We start from the raw sequence: 17,197 nt of genomic DNA, 5'->3' as shown, positions 1-17,197 counted from the left end.
TAGCGAATATTCATTCACTATTGTCACGCAGCTGGGTGGGATCGGAGCGCAGTGCTCTGCGCCCCGAGCCCACCCTTTTTTGAAGCCTATCAGAGCCTCTGACTCTAATCACGTGCTTAAACCCCCCCCCCCATTGGAATCCATGCATATAGATTAGGGGGCCAGACGTATGGGGTAGCACCCGTGCACCCCTAATGGACCGTCTGCCACTGACTGTACGCATAGGCATTTGGTCACATGATCTTTTCTAAAGAGAAGTAATAGCCAATTGTAACTTTGATCCTCCCCTTTGAACAGAAATCACAAGGCCTTTTGGTCATGTGACCTGCACTGAAGGGATCCTGGAAAAGCATTCTAGCTCTTTTTGTTAGTCTTTCTTATACATTCCAGCAGGACCTCAGGTTTATGTTAACTTTCAGACAGAGGTCGACTGCAATATGGAGTCTGTTTATTTCAGGGAATTGTGATGACACAGTATGGAACTGACATTGTTCTCCTTCTGTGAGCTGCTCCGGCTAACTGTTGTCTTTGTTCTGTAGGTTTGGTGATGTCGGCCATCACGGTGATTATCCTGGTTCTTTATTTTGCTATTGATAACTTTGTTGTCCAGAAAAGGCAATGGCTACCTGAGTGCACTCCCATTTACATCCAGTACTTTGTGAAATTCTTCATCATCGGTGTCACTGTGCTGGTTGTAGCCGTCCCTGAGGGCCTCCCCCTGGCTGTAACCATTTCTCTGGCATATTCTGTTAAAGTAAGTCTTTTCACTTTAATATTTCATGTCCAAAGTCCTGACTGGCCATTCTGTTCACTGACAATAATACGAATGCTACTTTATTACAGAAAATGATGAAAGACAACAATTTAGTACGACATTTAGATGCCTGTGAGACTATGGGCAACGCCACGGCCATCTGCTCGGATAAAACTGGAACCTTGACAACCAATCGAATGACTGTGGTTCAGGCCTACGTTGGAGATGTCCACTACAAGGAGATCCCAGACCCTGGTTCCATTTCAGCCAAAACTTTAGATGTTCTAGTGAATGCCATTGCAATCAACAGTGCATACACATCCAAAGTCCTGGTAAAGTCAAGTTATTGTGCCGTCTCTTGGACTGAATGTCAGGAGCACTTGTCTTTGGTTCTTCTGAGAAGGTCAAATAATTGTCCTTTGGATAATTCCAGGCTGGGATTGTGTTTGATGCTTTATCTAAAGCTCCATTCACACTTGTGTGACTTGTTATGCAACCTTGGACATCAAAGTCGCATGACAGGTCCTTCCCCATGTTTTCCAATGATAACCATTTATATATGTGCAACTTAAAGTTGCAGAAACTTCGAAGTAGTTCATGCACTACTTTGGTCCGACTTTCATGCAACTTGAGGGCCATAGATTTCAATGTTAACCCTCAAAAGTTGCATGAAAGTTATAGCTGAATATTATGCAATGCAACAGTTGTGCAACAGTTGTCCATTACCAATGGTCAAAGCCAAAGTCGTATCCAAGTTGCACCCATCAAGGTTGCATCAAAGGTGCACCAAAGTTGCACTCCAAAGTCAGAGCAACTTTACAGTCGTACAAGTGTAAATAAAGCTTAAGTCTCACAAATGAGAATATTTGTGTCAGGTTAAAGGGAAAGTAAAATTATGTGGGCTCATATTTTTACATTTTAGGTTAGGATGTTTTGTTTTACAGACAAAGAATTTCCAGAGCATGATGGGTTAGCCAGAAAGAGAGCAGAGCAGATTGCATTGTTTTTCAAACTCTCTTATAAGGGATCAGTCACTGCTCTGATGGTTTTAAACCTCAGCTTGAGTTACTGAGTTATGTAAACAAGGAACTTTAAAGCAAAGTGAGACCATGAAAAATGTGGAAATGAACTTAACGCTCCACCTGTTGACCCTAAATATAATGCTTGGTTAGCTGCTTCCCTGGCTGAATGAGCTTAATTCACTGCAGAGGAGATAGAGGAAAAGATGTTCTTCAGTCTTCTGACACGTGCCATCCTGAAGCCCTTCTATGCGGTCTTGGGTCCTGGGAAGAGCAGGAGAGCCCAGGAACCATATCGCCCGTACTGTAAAAATGATCGAGCAGCGACTGTATTACTTTTACTTTAAAGCTGGAAGCCAGGTGAACAAATGAGCACAAGTTTTTGGCTGTCACTGCAGCCATGAGCTTGTGCTAACCCTTCACCCTCTGGAAGTACTACCTACATCCAGAAAGCTGAAGTATTTAATTTGACACACACATTTCTGTTCTTGTTTCTGCATATCATTTCTGGTGCATATACGAATGTTAATTCTCGAAATATGTTTGCTTTAATTGTTCATAAGCAACATTTTAATGCAGAGGCCTTGCCACTGAAATAATCGACCTTTTCGCAAGTATATACTATACATATATATATATATATATATATATATATATATATATATATATATATATATATATATATATACAGTTCTGCTCATAAGTTTAGATACCCTGGCAGAATTTATGATTTCCTGGCCATTGTTCACAGAATATGAATGATAACACAAAAACGTTTCTTTCACTCATGGTTAGTGTTTGGCTGAAGCCATTATCAATCAACTGTGTTTACTCTTTTTAAATCATAATGGCAACATAAACTACCCAAATGACACTGATCAAAAGTTTACATACCCCAGTTCTTAATACCATGTATTGCCCCTTTAACATCAATGACAGCTTGAAGTCTTTTGTGGTATGTGTGGATGATGCTCTTTACCTTCTCAGATGATAAAGCTGTTCCTCTTGGCAAAAAGCCTTCAGTTTCTGTAAATTCTTGGGCTGTTTAGCATGAACTGCATGTTTGAGATCTCCCCAGAGTGGCTCAATGATATTGAGGTCAGGAGACTGAGATGGCAACTCCAGAACCTTCACTTTATTCTGCTGTAGCCAATGACAGGTCGACTTGGCCTTGTGTTTTGGATCATTGTCATGTTGGAATGTCCAAATATGTCCCATGTGCAGCTTCCTGGCTGATGAATGCAAATGTTCCTCCAGTATCTTTTGATGACATACTGCATTCATCTTGCCAACAATTTTGACCAAATTTCCTGTGCCTTTGTAGCTCACACATCCCCAAAATATCAGCGATCCACCTCCGTACATTTCATTATAAGCCTTGTTGACTCCTCTCCAAATGTAGCATTTATGGTTGTGGCCAAAAAGCTAAATTTTGGTCTCATCACTCCAAATGACTTTGTGCCAGAATGTTTGAGGCTTGTCTCTGTGCTGTTTGGTGTATTGTAAGCGGGATATTTTGTGGCATTGGCGTAGTAATGGCTTTCTTCTGGCGACTCGACCATGCATTCCATCTTTCTTCAAGTGCCTCCTTATTGTGAATCTTGAAACAGCCATATCACATAAAGATGTTTCAGAGAGTCCTGTATTGTACCTGAAGTTATTTGTGGGTTTTTCTTTGCATCCCGAACAATTTTTCCTGGCAGTTGTGGCCGAAATTTTAGTTGGTCTACCTGACCATGGTTTGTTTCAACAGAACCCCTAATTTTCCACTTCTTGATTAGAGTTTGAACACTGCTGATTGGCATTCTCAATTCCTTGGATATCTTTTTATATCCCTTTCCTGTTTTATACAGTTCAACTACCTTTTTCAGCAGATCCTTTGACAATTCTTTTGCTTTCCACATGACTCAGAATCCAGAAACGTCAGTGCAGCACTGGATGAAAGATGCAAGGGTCTGTCAGGAGTCCAGAAACTCATTGACCTTTTATACACACACACTAATTGCAAGCAAACAGATCATAGGTGAGGATGGTTACCCTTAATAGCCATTCAAACCCCTTTGTGTCAACTTGTATGCATGTTTTTAGGCCAAAATCACCACGGTATGTAAACTTTTGATCAGGGTTATTTGGGTAGTTTCTGTTGACATTATGATTTAAAAAGAGTAAACGCAGTTGATTGGTAATAAATGGCTTCAGCCAAACACTAACCATGAGTGAAAGAAAATCTTTTGTGTTATCATTCATGTTCTCTGAAAAATGGCCAAGAAATCATAAATTCTGCCAGGGTTATGTAAACTTATGAGCACAACTGTGTGTATGTATGTTCAGTCTGTTACTATGCTTCTCAACCCCAGAAATAGCCTCAGCCACTCTGGCATACCTGGCAATGTGATTAGAATACCACAGTAATGACACACTGACAAAATTCAAGTATTAATGGCTTTCTTCAATTTACTTAGGTGGCAAGAAACTCAAAATGGTATTGGTCAGCCAGATCCCGGACAAACAACCAGGATTTGGTTGAAGTGATTTTAATAGTGCTCAAACAAATTTATAAAATATGCAAACGGACAGCATCAATACACTCAGTGATAGATAATCCGTAAATACCTTCTTCAAAAACTATTGAGTACTTGTAGATATTACCAATACTAAAGGGGAACCCCAGGCCAAACTATTAACTGTTAACTCTAATGAGAGGTCTGACTTAAAGGTAATGGTATAAGGGCCCTTATAGCAGCAATGACAGTAATATCGCCGTTGCAGATCTGATGGTCTTCACGGGCATGTAGGAGCTCATAAACTTTTATCCAATAAGGTGTAGTAGCAAGCAATAGGTTTCTTGAAATTATTATTATTATTATTATACAGGATTTATATAGCGCCAACAGTTTACGTAGCGCTTTACAACTTGAGGGTAGACAGTACAAATACAATACACTTTAATACAGTAGGAATCAGAGGGCCCTGCTCCTTAGAGCTCACAATCTAAGAGGGAAGGTCAATAGATACAAGAGGTATTAACTGTGGGTGATGTGCTGATTGAGAAGAAAAAATGTACAGTTGTTAGGTGGGGGCCAGATAGGCTTCTCTGAAGAGATGAGTTTTCAGGGATCGTCTGAAAGTGGATAAAGTAGGAAAAAATCGAAATGAGGAAAGCCTATGCACAGTGCTCAAAGTAGGTTCAGTAAAGTATTCCTAAGGTAAAGATGTCTGTGCAAAGATTCCCAGTGAAACCGTAAGAAAGGATTTGTAGAGGTGGGCGACTGTCCTCTCACTGTCCTCTCACCAATGGCCAGGCTGATTCGATGCCATGACAGTAGCTCATGTAGCAAGAGTCGTGCTGCGGATCCGCTGTATCGATCTCCCAATGTGAAGCTGAGTACATAGGTTGGCAGGCGAATGGAGTGATGCTGGATGGATGTCAGGTGAACAGCAAACAGGGCCAGGTCCCTCTCATCCGGGTTGGAATGTGGTATACCACGTGGTAGGCCGCAATCCCCCTCTCACAGCGACAGGATGGCGTCCACATGAGGGAATCCAGGAAACAAAGAGACGTGGGCCTAGTCCGCCCTGTACTTTTATAGTCTCTCCCACAATTCTCTCGACTCTCTGTAGTGCAGCCAGGGATTTGCAGTCCTGTCATCTTAAAAGTCAGTCAGGCTGCTTTGTGCTGGGACTTCATATCCCAAAGTTCCTTTCTCCTCCTACAGTCTTCCCTTGATTGGCTGAGTTCATTCTGCCAATGAATATTCAGGGGAAAGGGCAGAGCAGGCTGTCTCTTGTGTATCATGTCTGTGAGAAGAAAAGGAGGGAGGGGTGAAATCACTCATAACTGACAGCCGTGTCTCTGTTTAATGAGAGTCCTGGTCAGCTTGGCACTGTAAACCTGATGCAGCAGCCGCTACATGTATATATAACACAAATCTCACAAACAATAAGGGAGCAAAAAATCATTGGCCAATAGTGGCAGCCTAACCCAAACTGATCCATAACAAACAAAATCTATAACAAAAGGGAAGCACTTCTTTGGGTATCTCTGTGGTAGATTCCACGTTTTGGTATATATGGATCGTCTCACCTGGCAGAATGGCTGTCCTGTCACATATATGTCAAACGCCTAAATAGGTAAAATTGTACTTTCTTACAAGCTGGTGACTTAATTGCAGTGTCCATTTAGGTAAGTCAATTTATAACCCAAATGTACAGTATGTGGATGGGCATTATCCAAAGGACAAATCTGGCAATATACATTAATGATTAGCTATCTGTTATTATTCATATATATATATATATATATATATATATATATGTATACTGTATATAGACATGGTACTGTGCAAAGTTTTAGGCTGGTGTGAAGAAATGCAGTAAAGTAAAAATGCTTTAAAAATGTATGTTATTTGTTTATTTATATCAATTTACAAAATGCGAACAGAAGAAGAATTGAAATCAAATCAATAGTTGGCGTGACCACCCTTTGGCTTCAAACCAGCATCAGTTCTTACACTTGCACAAAGTCAGGGATTTTGTAGGATTAGAGTCAGGTGTATGAATAATCAATTATACCAAGCAGGTTATAATTATCATCAGTTTCATATGTTGAAGCACAGTGATTAACTCTGTAGGCTTAAAACTGGGTGAGGAACAGCTAAGCTCTGCTACTAAGATGAGGTTGTGGAGGATGGTTTCATGTCACAGGTCATACATCATGGCAAGACTGAGCACAGCAACAAGACACAAAGTAGTTATACTGCATCAGCAAGGTCTCTCCCAGGCAAAGTTTGCAAAGCAGACTGGGCTTTCAAGATGTGCTGTTCAAGGTCTTTTGAAGAAGCACAAAGAACGGCCAGTGTTGAGGACCGCATATGCAGTAGGGGTGCTGACATGAATCGTTGCATCGATGCATCGCGATTCGGGTGTCCCCGATGCGGCATCGATGCATAAGGACCGGAAAATCGATTGCGGGTGACGTCATGGCGACTAGCCCCGCCCCTCCCGGGAATGCACTCGGAGCGTATTTTTAAAATTACTTTCTTTTAATAAATTCTGTGTTACAATGGATGATGTGCCCCGCTGTACTGTATGTGCTTTTTAAAAAACTATGTCACTTCATACCGAATTTCACTGTAGTACGATATATCCCACTCCCGTCCCGCCCCTCTCCGCTCTCCTCTCCGCTCTCCTGAGTCCTGACGTCAGCGGGGAATTCTCAGTCCCGCCCGCCTCTCTTCTGATACGATAGCTATAGTCAGCGGGCGGGGCTGAGAATTCCCCGCTGACGTCAGGACTCAGGAGACGTGAGACGTAAGAGGAGAGCGGAGAGAGGAGACGGGCGGGACGGGCTGGGAGTCACATGAGCGGGATATATCGTACTACAGTGAAATTCGGTATGAAGTGACATAGATTTTTAAAAAGCACACACAGTACAGTGGGGCACATCATCCATTGTAACACAGAATTTATTAAAAGAAAGTCATTTTAACAACAGTAACCTTACACCTCTCGCTGCGTGCTGACAGGTCCCTGGCTATCCTGTGCACATTCCACTGTTAACTCCTAGTGTGCTGGAAGGTGGAAACAGGAATGCCAAGGAACTGTCAGCACCAGTGGTGGCCCGTGCATTGTGGGGGGGGGTTAGTGATGGCTGTATTTAATGGGCACAGGTGGCTGCGTTTGACGGGCACAGTGGCTGCGTTTGATGGGGGAGGTTCAGTATTTTTCAGTTTGTTTGCGCCCCCCCAAAAATTTTGAGCACCAGCTGCCACTGGTCAGCACAGAGACAGTACAGGGAACTTCACCTGTCATCTGTGGATTCTATCCCTTCTGACCTCCAAGAGGCAGTGTGTGTGAATGTCTATACCTTGTAGTGTACCAGATTAGTGCACTTTTTAAAGGAGTGAGGTTATTTTTAATTCAAAGCGGAGTTCCAGTCAATTTTTTGTTTATTAAAAGTCAGCAGCTACAAAAAAAGTCTTCTGACTTTTAATAAAAAGACACTCACCAGTCCCACAATCCAGCGACGTGGCCACCCAAACCCTCTCTTCTCTCCCCCGCCTGTCCACAGTGCTGGCAATACTACTGTGGGCATCCGGCTGTGACAGCTTGCAGCTTCACAGCCATGTGTGCATGTCTCACTGCGCTTTCCTGCATAGCCGGGCAATCTTTTGGGACCTGTGATGTGTCCCAGAAGATTGCAGGGTGGAAGGGCCGCCTAGGTGGCCTAAGCGGAAGTGGGACATTTTGATGAATCGCGGAGTCGAATCGAATCGTTGACCAGATAATCGTAATTGAATCAAATCGTGAGACCAGTGAAGATGCGCACCCCTAATATGCAGTGGTTGGCCATGGAAGCTTAATGCAGCAGATGAAAGACACATCATGCTTACTTCCCTTCCACATCGGAGGATATCCAGCAGTGCCATCAGCACAGAACTGGCAGAAACCAGTGGGACCCAGGTACACCCATCTACTGGAAGTGGAGGGTGGGAGCTGCACTAATCCAAAGAAAGAGCAATGTGTTGCTCAGGGATCCCCTGAAGAAGTCACGTGGTTGTGTGACGTCACGCGTAGGGACGGGACAGGCACTCGACACTGACATAGGCTTACGAGCTCGCCGCTCGTCTGGCGACAAACATTTTTTATCCTGCTACGTATGTGAGTACCTCTCTGCTGTTTAAATAAAATCTACTAGTGTTTAAACAATATCACACTATCCGGTACCTCCTTCGTTTTTTACCCCTCCTGTACCCACTGAGGGACCAGGACTTCTAGATAATACGTTCTGGCCCAGGATTATAAGAAGAAGCAGCTATTTCCAGTACCTAACCATATGCTGTTACCTCATTAGCGTAAGGTAAGGGGCCGCTGCTTATTAGTGTGTTTTTTGCACGAAGAGGAGTCACCATCCACTCGTTTTTCAAACAGCCCACCCTGCCATTTGCACATTGGAATGTTATCCCCTCTCTGAGAAGAAATACCTCCATTAGACTTTATCTCACTACTGTTTTGCAGTATCTGCACACCTAGGAATAATTTTAGTTTTTTGTCATTCATTTATTTTCAGTTGGCACTATTGTATTGCGGTGTATGTGCTTTATTTATAAGTCCACACCACATTGTACCATTTATATTTATTTTGCACTTTGCACAGGAATCCTTATTTATTGCAGAGTTTTAGACGTTTGACTTTATTACAAGGTTCTCTCGTTATTGCACGTCCATATGTAGCACATTTTGAGTGATTCCTTTTGGTTTTATGTTTGCACTGTGCACTTTACTATTGTAATATATACTGATTATACCATGTCATAATTTTACCTCTTACTTACCCACCTGTAGTGGTTTCTCTACTCATTCTGGGATTGTTCATACTATACTTCCTGTTCTAGAGTGCTACCGATTGCAATTCATTTTGTACTGCTACCTGTAGCAACACATTGTTCTTTCTTTGGATTAGCGCAACCCCCCACTTCCATTTGCATTTGTTGGGTTTGGCTTGACCCTCATTCGGTGCATGCAGCTCTTCCACCTGTCCCTTTCTACATGGTAGCGCAGGAATAACCTTTTTACTATTCTTTGCATACACCCATCTACTGTCTAGAGAAGTCTGGCCAGAAGTGGTCTTTGTGGAAGAATTGCGGCCAAAAAGCCAAAACCTCTGATGTGGAAACAAGGCTCAGCGACTCAACTATGCAGGAAAACATAGAACCTGGGGTACAGAAAAATGGCAGCAGGTGCTCTAGATCTAGTCAAAATTTGAAATATTTGACTGTAGCGGGAGGCAATTTGCTGGTGAAGGGCTGGAGAGCGGTACTATAATGAGTGTCTGCAGCCAACTATGAAGCATGGTGGAGGTTCCTTGCAAGTTTGGGGCTGTATTTCTGCAAAAGGTGTTGGAGATTTGGTCAGTATCATTGGTGTCCTCAATGCTGAGAAATACAGGCAAATACTTATCCATCATGTCATACCACCAGGGAGGTCCAAAATGTATTTTGCAGTAGGGCAACCACCCCAAACATACAGCCAATGTCATTAAAAACTACATAATAATTTGGCCCCCCAAAGAGCCCTGGTCTCAATATCATTGAGTCTGTCTGGGATTACATGAAGAGACAGAAGGCTCTGAGGCAGCCAACATCCACTACCTGTACTTAGTGTTCCAAGATGTTTGGAACAACCTACCTGCCAAGTTCCTTCAAAAACTGTGAGCAAGTGTACCTAGAAGAATTGATGCTGGTATGAATGCAAAGGGTGGTCTCACCAAATATTGATTTGAATTTATTTTCTGTTCATTTATTTTCCGTTTTGTTCTTTAAACTATTAACACGTCTATTTCTGAAAGCATTCTTCATTCACAGCATTTTTTTACACCTGTCTAAAACGTTTGCACAGTAGTGTATATAGTGAGTTGTTCCTCATCATATTGAACTTTCAATCTTCTTGCTCAGCCAGCGGAAAAGGAAGGTGGTCTCAAACGGCAAGTCGGCAATAAGACAGAATGCGGTTTGTTAGGATTTGTGTTGGATCTAAAGCGAGATTACCAGGCAGTGCGTGCTAATATCCCCGAGGAGAAACTATACAAAGTGTACACCTTTAATTCTGCCAGGAAATCCATGAGCACCGTCGTTAAGCTGGAGGATGGAAGTTACCGCATGTACAGTAAAGGAGCCTCAGAGATCATTTTGAAAAAGTAAGCAGATGACTTATCTGATCCCGCTATGACCTTATGGGCGCCGCGGAACAGGCGACTTCATCATCTTATGTTTTGTAGGTGTTCGCAAATCCAGGGTGGAGATGGAGAGACCAGACTTTTCAGGCCCAGAGATCGAGATGAGATGGTAAAAAAGGTGATAGAACCCATGGCCTGTGATGGACTCAGGACAATCTGCATTGCATACCGGGATTTTAGCCAGAGTCCAGAGCCGGACTGGGACAACGAGAATGATATATTGGCGGATCTGACATGCGTAGCTGTTGTCGGCATTGAAGATCCAGTCAGGCCAGAGGTAAAGTATGTACCTTGTTTGAAGACTGTTTTCTTTCCTTCGATGAAAACAATTTGATTTTTCATAATAGTAGTGTAAATAATGTTTTTTTTTTTTTTTTTTTTTACTCACCGTAATCCTGTTCCTGGAAAAAATTTTGAGGGACACAGAAAGTCTTTTTAACCTTTGGGTTATACTGCTAACTACAGGGGGATTAAACAGAGAGAATTATCATAAACACAGTGGTGTGGGATCTTTTTCTCCCAATGGGCTCCAAGCTGGGGTGTACCTACAGGAATCGCAGTGGTCACCATTGTGACCTGGCCCCATGCTCCAGTGGGCCCGTCCAGTCCTCCTGTACACCTGGATGTGAGGTGCAGCAGGGTGGCACCATGTGTAAGGAGCTGATCCCTCTATTCAGTCACCGAATGCCCGCTTCTCCTCCTCTCCCCCCTGCAGACATTCATCTGAGGCCGCAGGAAGGAAATGGAGGGCATTGGTTGCTCTACATGCCACCCCCACCACCTACCTATCTCCGTCCTGCTGCCCCTGGCCCCTGTGTACTCCCGTGCCCCCCCCCACCACAGCACTTTTGGGTTTCCAGGTGGTAATCTGTCCAAGGTATAAAACGAAGGATTCGCCCTGGGACTTTAAATGAAGTAGGTACCGTTTTCGCAACTACAACAGTAGTAAATACAGTTTATGGTTTATTCAACTAAAATAGTTTACATGCATAGATAACACCAAGAGTTGCCAATCAAAAAAAGATATATAAACAAGAAATATTGGTACATGGATGTAATTTCTATGTCTATTTCACTCTTCACTGAGGATACACACAGCTGTGGAGGTTGCCTGCTGTGTCTCATTACTCTTATACTCAAGATACTCACCATACTCAGCCTATACTTTTTATGGACTAACAAGGGTTACATCACTACACCCATGCCATGCCTGCTCTCCGTTTGGCCCCTGGTGGGGTCCCATCTGACTTCGCCCCCTCAGCTCCCTGGTGAGGCACCTGCTGCCGCTATCTTTGAGCCGCACACCTGTAGCCATGGTCAAGCTCAGTGGTACATTGTTACACACATCCACCCCTAAAGAACGAGCTGGATCTAGTCGGGTAGTATGATGCCCGTGTACTATGACTGCTATTACATCCATGTACCAAAATTTCTTGTTTTTATATCTTTTTTTGATTATCAACTGTTGGTGTTATCTATGCATGTAAACAATTTTACTTGAATAAACCATATACTGTATTTGCTACTGTTATGTTTACTGAAGGAAACGGTACCCACTTCATTTAAAGTCCCAGGGCGAATCGTTGGTTTTATTATATGTTATAGGGATGGAAGTGTGTTACTGGGGACACCAGGCCTTTCTCTTTTCTTCAATCTGTCCAAGGAGTATGGAACGGGCCCACACTATCCCATGGAAAGTCACACAAATTAAATGTGAGACAAAGGGAAAGGGAGCACGCACATACCCATAAGTGGCCTTAGATGGTAAATAACATTCAAATCACAGCTGACACTGATGGGAATTCTTTCAACAGTATAAATGTATATATCCCACTTGATTGTATAATAAATTCAAATCCAATGTAGTTTGTCTCTACACGTCCTTTGTTTGCAGGGGCATATACAGTATAATAACCAAGTTTAAAAGATCAAGGATTTATGCGAGGAATACTGAGAATTCCTCATATATCCAGGGGGGTGCAAATATTTTTGGCTATCCTGCAACTGATCACTCGCTGCAGGGAATAAGGTGTGTACACTGGCACACCTTATTCCTTGCAGTGAGTGATCAGTTGCAGTGAGGAATTCCCAGTATTCCTCACATGAATCCTTGATCCTTTAGACTTGGTTATTATACTGTATATGCCCCTGCAAACAGAGGACCTGTAGAGACAAACTACTGTTAAATCCGGTTAGGGATTCTCCAAAACAAGACATTGAGATGAGTTAGTAGATCCAGATAGGTGCATTTTTATTCACTGCAGTCGAGAAATACAACACAGTTCTCGGCTACATCTACAGGTTATACAATTTTATACGTATGAATATGCAAACAATATGGGTGTGTGTTAAGTGTATTCTAGGAGTGATATAGGTGTGATCGTATAGTTTAGTCCAATCAATGTCCATATCTTAGTAGCAAGGGAAAGGTTAAATGGGTGTATACATCATGTGACTGGCAAAAAAATAGATTTCAGCAGTATTTGGTCGGTTCAGACTGGTTTTGATAAGAAAGTCATTTTGAGCAGCTTTTTGGGTTCTTATCAGTAGTTTGTGTCGTCACATATCCAGTAGTTTCAATTTCCCAGGAATTGAAACAAAAGAAAAGGAGAACGTCTAGGGAAAGTAAAGAGGAGTGCATTACCAATTCTTAACGTGATAGTCTATATTTATATATATATATATATATATATATATATATATATATATATATATATATATATATATATATATATATATATATATAAAAAAAAATATATATATATATATATATATATATATATATATATATATATATATATATATATACAGTTCTGCTCATAAGTTTAGATACCCTGGCAGAATTTATGAATTTATGATTTCTTGGCCATTTTTCACAGAATATGAATGATAACACAAAAACTTATCTTTCACTCATGGTTAGTGTTTGGCTGAAGCCATTTATTATCCGTCAGCTGTGTTTACTCTTTTTAAATTATAATGGCAACAGAAACTACCCTACTCACTACATCGGATTTGAATTTATTATACAATCAAGTGGGATATACGCATACATACATATATACTGTTAGGTTAGATTCTGAAAGAATTCCCATCAGTGTCAGCTGTGATTTGAATGTTATTTACCATCTAAGACCACTTATGGGTATGTCTGGGTATGTCTGTGCTCCCTTTCCCTTTGTCCCACATTTAGTCTGTGTGATTTTCTATGGGATAGTGTGGGCCCGTTCCATACTCCTTGGACAGATTACCACCTGGAAACTACCCCGCCTATATGTTTTTAATCGACTCTGGTCATGCACGATATTTCAATTTGAAGATGTCTTCATCCCCCTGAGGAAGATCAGAACAGTATACGATCAAAAAGTGTTGGGGCTCTTCTTTGAGCAATAGCATTTAGTGTTAAGAAACTCTTTTTTGCTATTTGCATTTGTAACATTGACATCTCATGTTTGGATACCATGCATATCAGAGCTCATGTAGTTTTTAATTCATGTGGGGGTTTTTTTTCATATATTTTTGTATGAAGTAAAGAACTTTTTTATATATATTCTTTTCAGTCCAACTTTTTCTAGCAGCCTATAGGCTCTTGGGAGCAATTTTTCAAAGTATTCATATTTTGGGCTAGCAGCACTTTCTCTCCACCCAGGAGGGTGAGGTTCATTTGATTTCATCTTATTGATTACCTTATTTGTAACTGTCATTTTTCAGTTTTTTGCTAGTGTACGAGGAGATTAGATGCCTTTTCCTCAGCTCGGTTGTGACAAACACTAATTTCTTTTTTTTTACCATAATTTTTTCTCTTCAATCAAGATATATTGTTAAATGCGTAAAAAATGTATCTCCTCTAATTGCCCTCTCAGGAGACTTTGTAGGATATCCTGGAACCCCTTTTTTTCCCCAGAATTCCTGATGTCTATGCTAATCTTTTCTCAGATTAGAGGTTGTGTGCTTCTTACAAGGAAACATCCTTTACTACATTTTCTGTATTTTCCTGAAGGTCATTTAGTAATACGGTCCTTTCCATTAGTAGGGTGATGTAATCCAACAGCCTTGGTGGCATGTCATTTGTCACCCTCGCTCTTGTTTTTCTAGCAGATTCCTAACTCTGGTTTCTCTGTGGTGGGTTCTGCTCATCACATTTAAATATCCTAATTCTTTGAATTATATATATTTTGTGATTAAACTGGATTTCCTGTCACATTCCCAACCTAATTAGAGTGTTACAAGCATTGATTGTCTCATCCATCTGCTAATTTTTTGTTGACCTTTTGGTGTTACAATTTCACTTACCGCCAGTGGCGGCTGGTGCTCCATTTTTTTGGGGGGGCCGCAAATAAACCCCCCCGCTGTCCCTCAGTCGTTCAACCCGCACTACTTACCCCAGCCAAGTCTCGGGGGCGGCTTCTCCCCTGCTTCTCCTCCTTGGCGGCTTCCCTCCTTCTTCTCCTCCTTGGGGCTTCCCCCCCTGCTTCTCCTACCGGCCAATACGGTCACTTCTCCTCTTGGCAAATTAGGTCTTAAGACCCGCTTCCTGACTGGCTCAGGCTCTCAGCGAGCCACTGAGAGCCTGAGCCAGCCGCTCCCACCCCCTCCACAGCCCAGCGCTCCAGTGAGTGCGGGGGATGAGCGGAGAGCCACTGACTGACAGTCACCACCCCACTGCTCATGGAGCAATGAAAACTGAGCTATCAGCAGTATTTCATCGCTCAGTTCTCATCCTTATAGCCGGCGGGGGACAGATGAATCATTGGACCAATGCTGCATCCACCTAGGTAAGTATGATTTCTACAAAAACAAAACTAAACTTCTCTTTTAGAAGTGCTGAGAGTCAAACGCTGGTCCAGACCCAGCTGTAAGAAGAGGTGAATTCATCCCATGGGGAAATAACTAGGGCGGAAGACCCGAGATTACCATGTCTGATGATAGACCTTGTGTGAAGTACCCTTTCTAGCATTTAACATTGTAGGAATCACAAGATTCCTCTCTCTCAGAACCTGGACTTCAACTGCCATATCTTTAAGGCCAGTGGCTGTAAAGCAGGATAGCAAATTCTTGAGACTTAACAGGTCAGCATTTCAAACCTGCCTTGGCAAGTCCAGAGCAATGAGGATCACCAGAATGCCCCCCCCCCCCCCCCCCCCAAGCAGATGCAGAATAAGCTTCAGAGGTGGAAGAGCATTGCTCAGACTGTGCTGATCCCTTGAAGCCAACAAAGCATCCACTGCTTCTGCAAGAGGATCCCTGTACACATCCATCATCCCCCACTTACGATACAGGTCCTGGAACTCCTCCAGGTGCTGAGGAAATCTGCCTGTCATTTGTCTATAGCTGGGATGTACACCAAGAAGGGAGAAATGTAAAGACAGGATCCAATCTCCACCTCTCTTGCCACGGCAGAAGTAGCAGCAGGGAGATGCTTGCTTGATGCTGTATGGTGGAAACGAAAGAGTGTGCGCCTCCCTCCAGAGGATGGCATCAGCACTTAGTCCCACAGAGTTAACTTCCTCTGTTGTGGAAAGGGTGCCCAGTGACTATGTATTGAGGTAGCTCCTGGTGGTGTGCCCATCTGGCTTACTCACAAAGTTACAGTAACCAGAACCGAATCTCGAAAGTGTCCTATGTGGAGCCCAGTCTAGACACAACTCTACAAAAGCCAGGCAAAAGACAACCACTGCAGAAAGTTATGAACAAAGAAGCAACCTTCAGCAGTGATGTAGAAAAGTGTCTTGTTTAAAGAAAAAAATTCAAGCAAAAATAGGTTAGTCTTCCAAACAACACTAGCAAAAAACCGAGGCATGCAGATAGTAGGAAGGGTTATCCTCTGTTGACCTATAGTTTTTGGTTTGCCAGTGTTCCTTCCTCCTATAGGTAGCAGTATGACTCAAAGGTAAAAGACTTCTTGTGTCCCTCGACCGATGAGAAAGAAATTGTGATTAGCTACATTGTAAAACTTGGAATCAGGATTTTTCAACTGTTACCTCTGATTTTGACAAACCTATGGCCACCGTACCACAAATTCCAAGGCCAAAATCTTCCCCCATTGGAGTCCACTAAAAATACCTATTTAGTTAATGGATATGAGCTTCCTAGGCTATGAGCTTAACTGTGCTTCACTAGTACCTCCATAGGATTGACAATCTATCGCTCTTCCTCTCTGAGGACCTCGCAGGGTGATATGACGGCATCTACAGCAGGTTACCATGATTCTAATCAGTGGCGGCACATCCAAAAGGTGCGCAGGGGCACTGCCCCCCTAATCTATGAGCCCGGCCCCTAATCTACTTGCAGGGTGCCGGACGCATAGATTTCAATGGGTGTTTTTTTTTTTTTTTAAGCGCATGATTAGAGCTCTAATTGGCTTAAAAAAAGGGCGGGCTTGGGGCACAGAGCACTGCGCCCTGAGACCACCCAGCTGTGTGACAATAGCGAATTAATATTCCTGATCCTCCTCCTGGCCAGTCGGGTCCTGGGACCCGATTGGACAGGGGGTCTTAGGACTTGTTAGATTGCCACCCCCCAAAATATTGAGCACTAGTTACCACTGGGCCTCAGGCATGGAAACTGAAGGAGATGGAAGTAGAGATGCTGTCTGTAGTAGGCAGTCAGCTTCCAGTTAGTTTAATACTTGTTTAAAAATGAAAGCATGAACATTGTAAGGCAACACTTTCCTATTCTGCACTGGATGTG

The 17,197-nt window shown here is 42.6% G+C and overlaps 1 protein-coding gene across 13 annotated transcripts in view; it reads left to right on the top strand.

Moving 5' to 3' along the window:
• Positions 1–17,197, top strand: part of ATP2B2 (ATPase plasma membrane Ca2+ transporting 2) — a 292,280-nt gene that overhangs the window by 224,207 nt on the left and 50,876 nt on the right. For all 13 annotated transcript variants that reach the window (XM_073591712.1, XM_073591717.1, XM_073591711.1 and 10 more), the window contains 4 exons: positions 540–754; positions 844–1,086; positions 10,227–10,468; positions 10,550–10,784. In XM_073591712.1, coding sequence (XP_073447813.1) covers positions 540–754; positions 844–1,086; positions 10,227–10,468; positions 10,550–10,784 — 935 coding nt within the window. The remainder of the gene's footprint in view (positions 1–539; positions 755–843; positions 1,087–10,226; positions 10,469–10,549; positions 10,785–17,197) is intronic.

This window comes from Aquarana catesbeiana, linkage group LG07 (assembly GCF_042186555.1).
Source record: "Aquarana catesbeiana isolate 2022-GZ linkage group LG07, ASM4218655v1, whole genome shotgun sequence".
NCBI lineage: Eukaryota > Metazoa > Chordata > Amphibia > Anura > Ranidae > Aquarana > Aquarana catesbeiana.
This window is presented reverse-complemented; position numbering and strand designations above follow the sequence as displayed.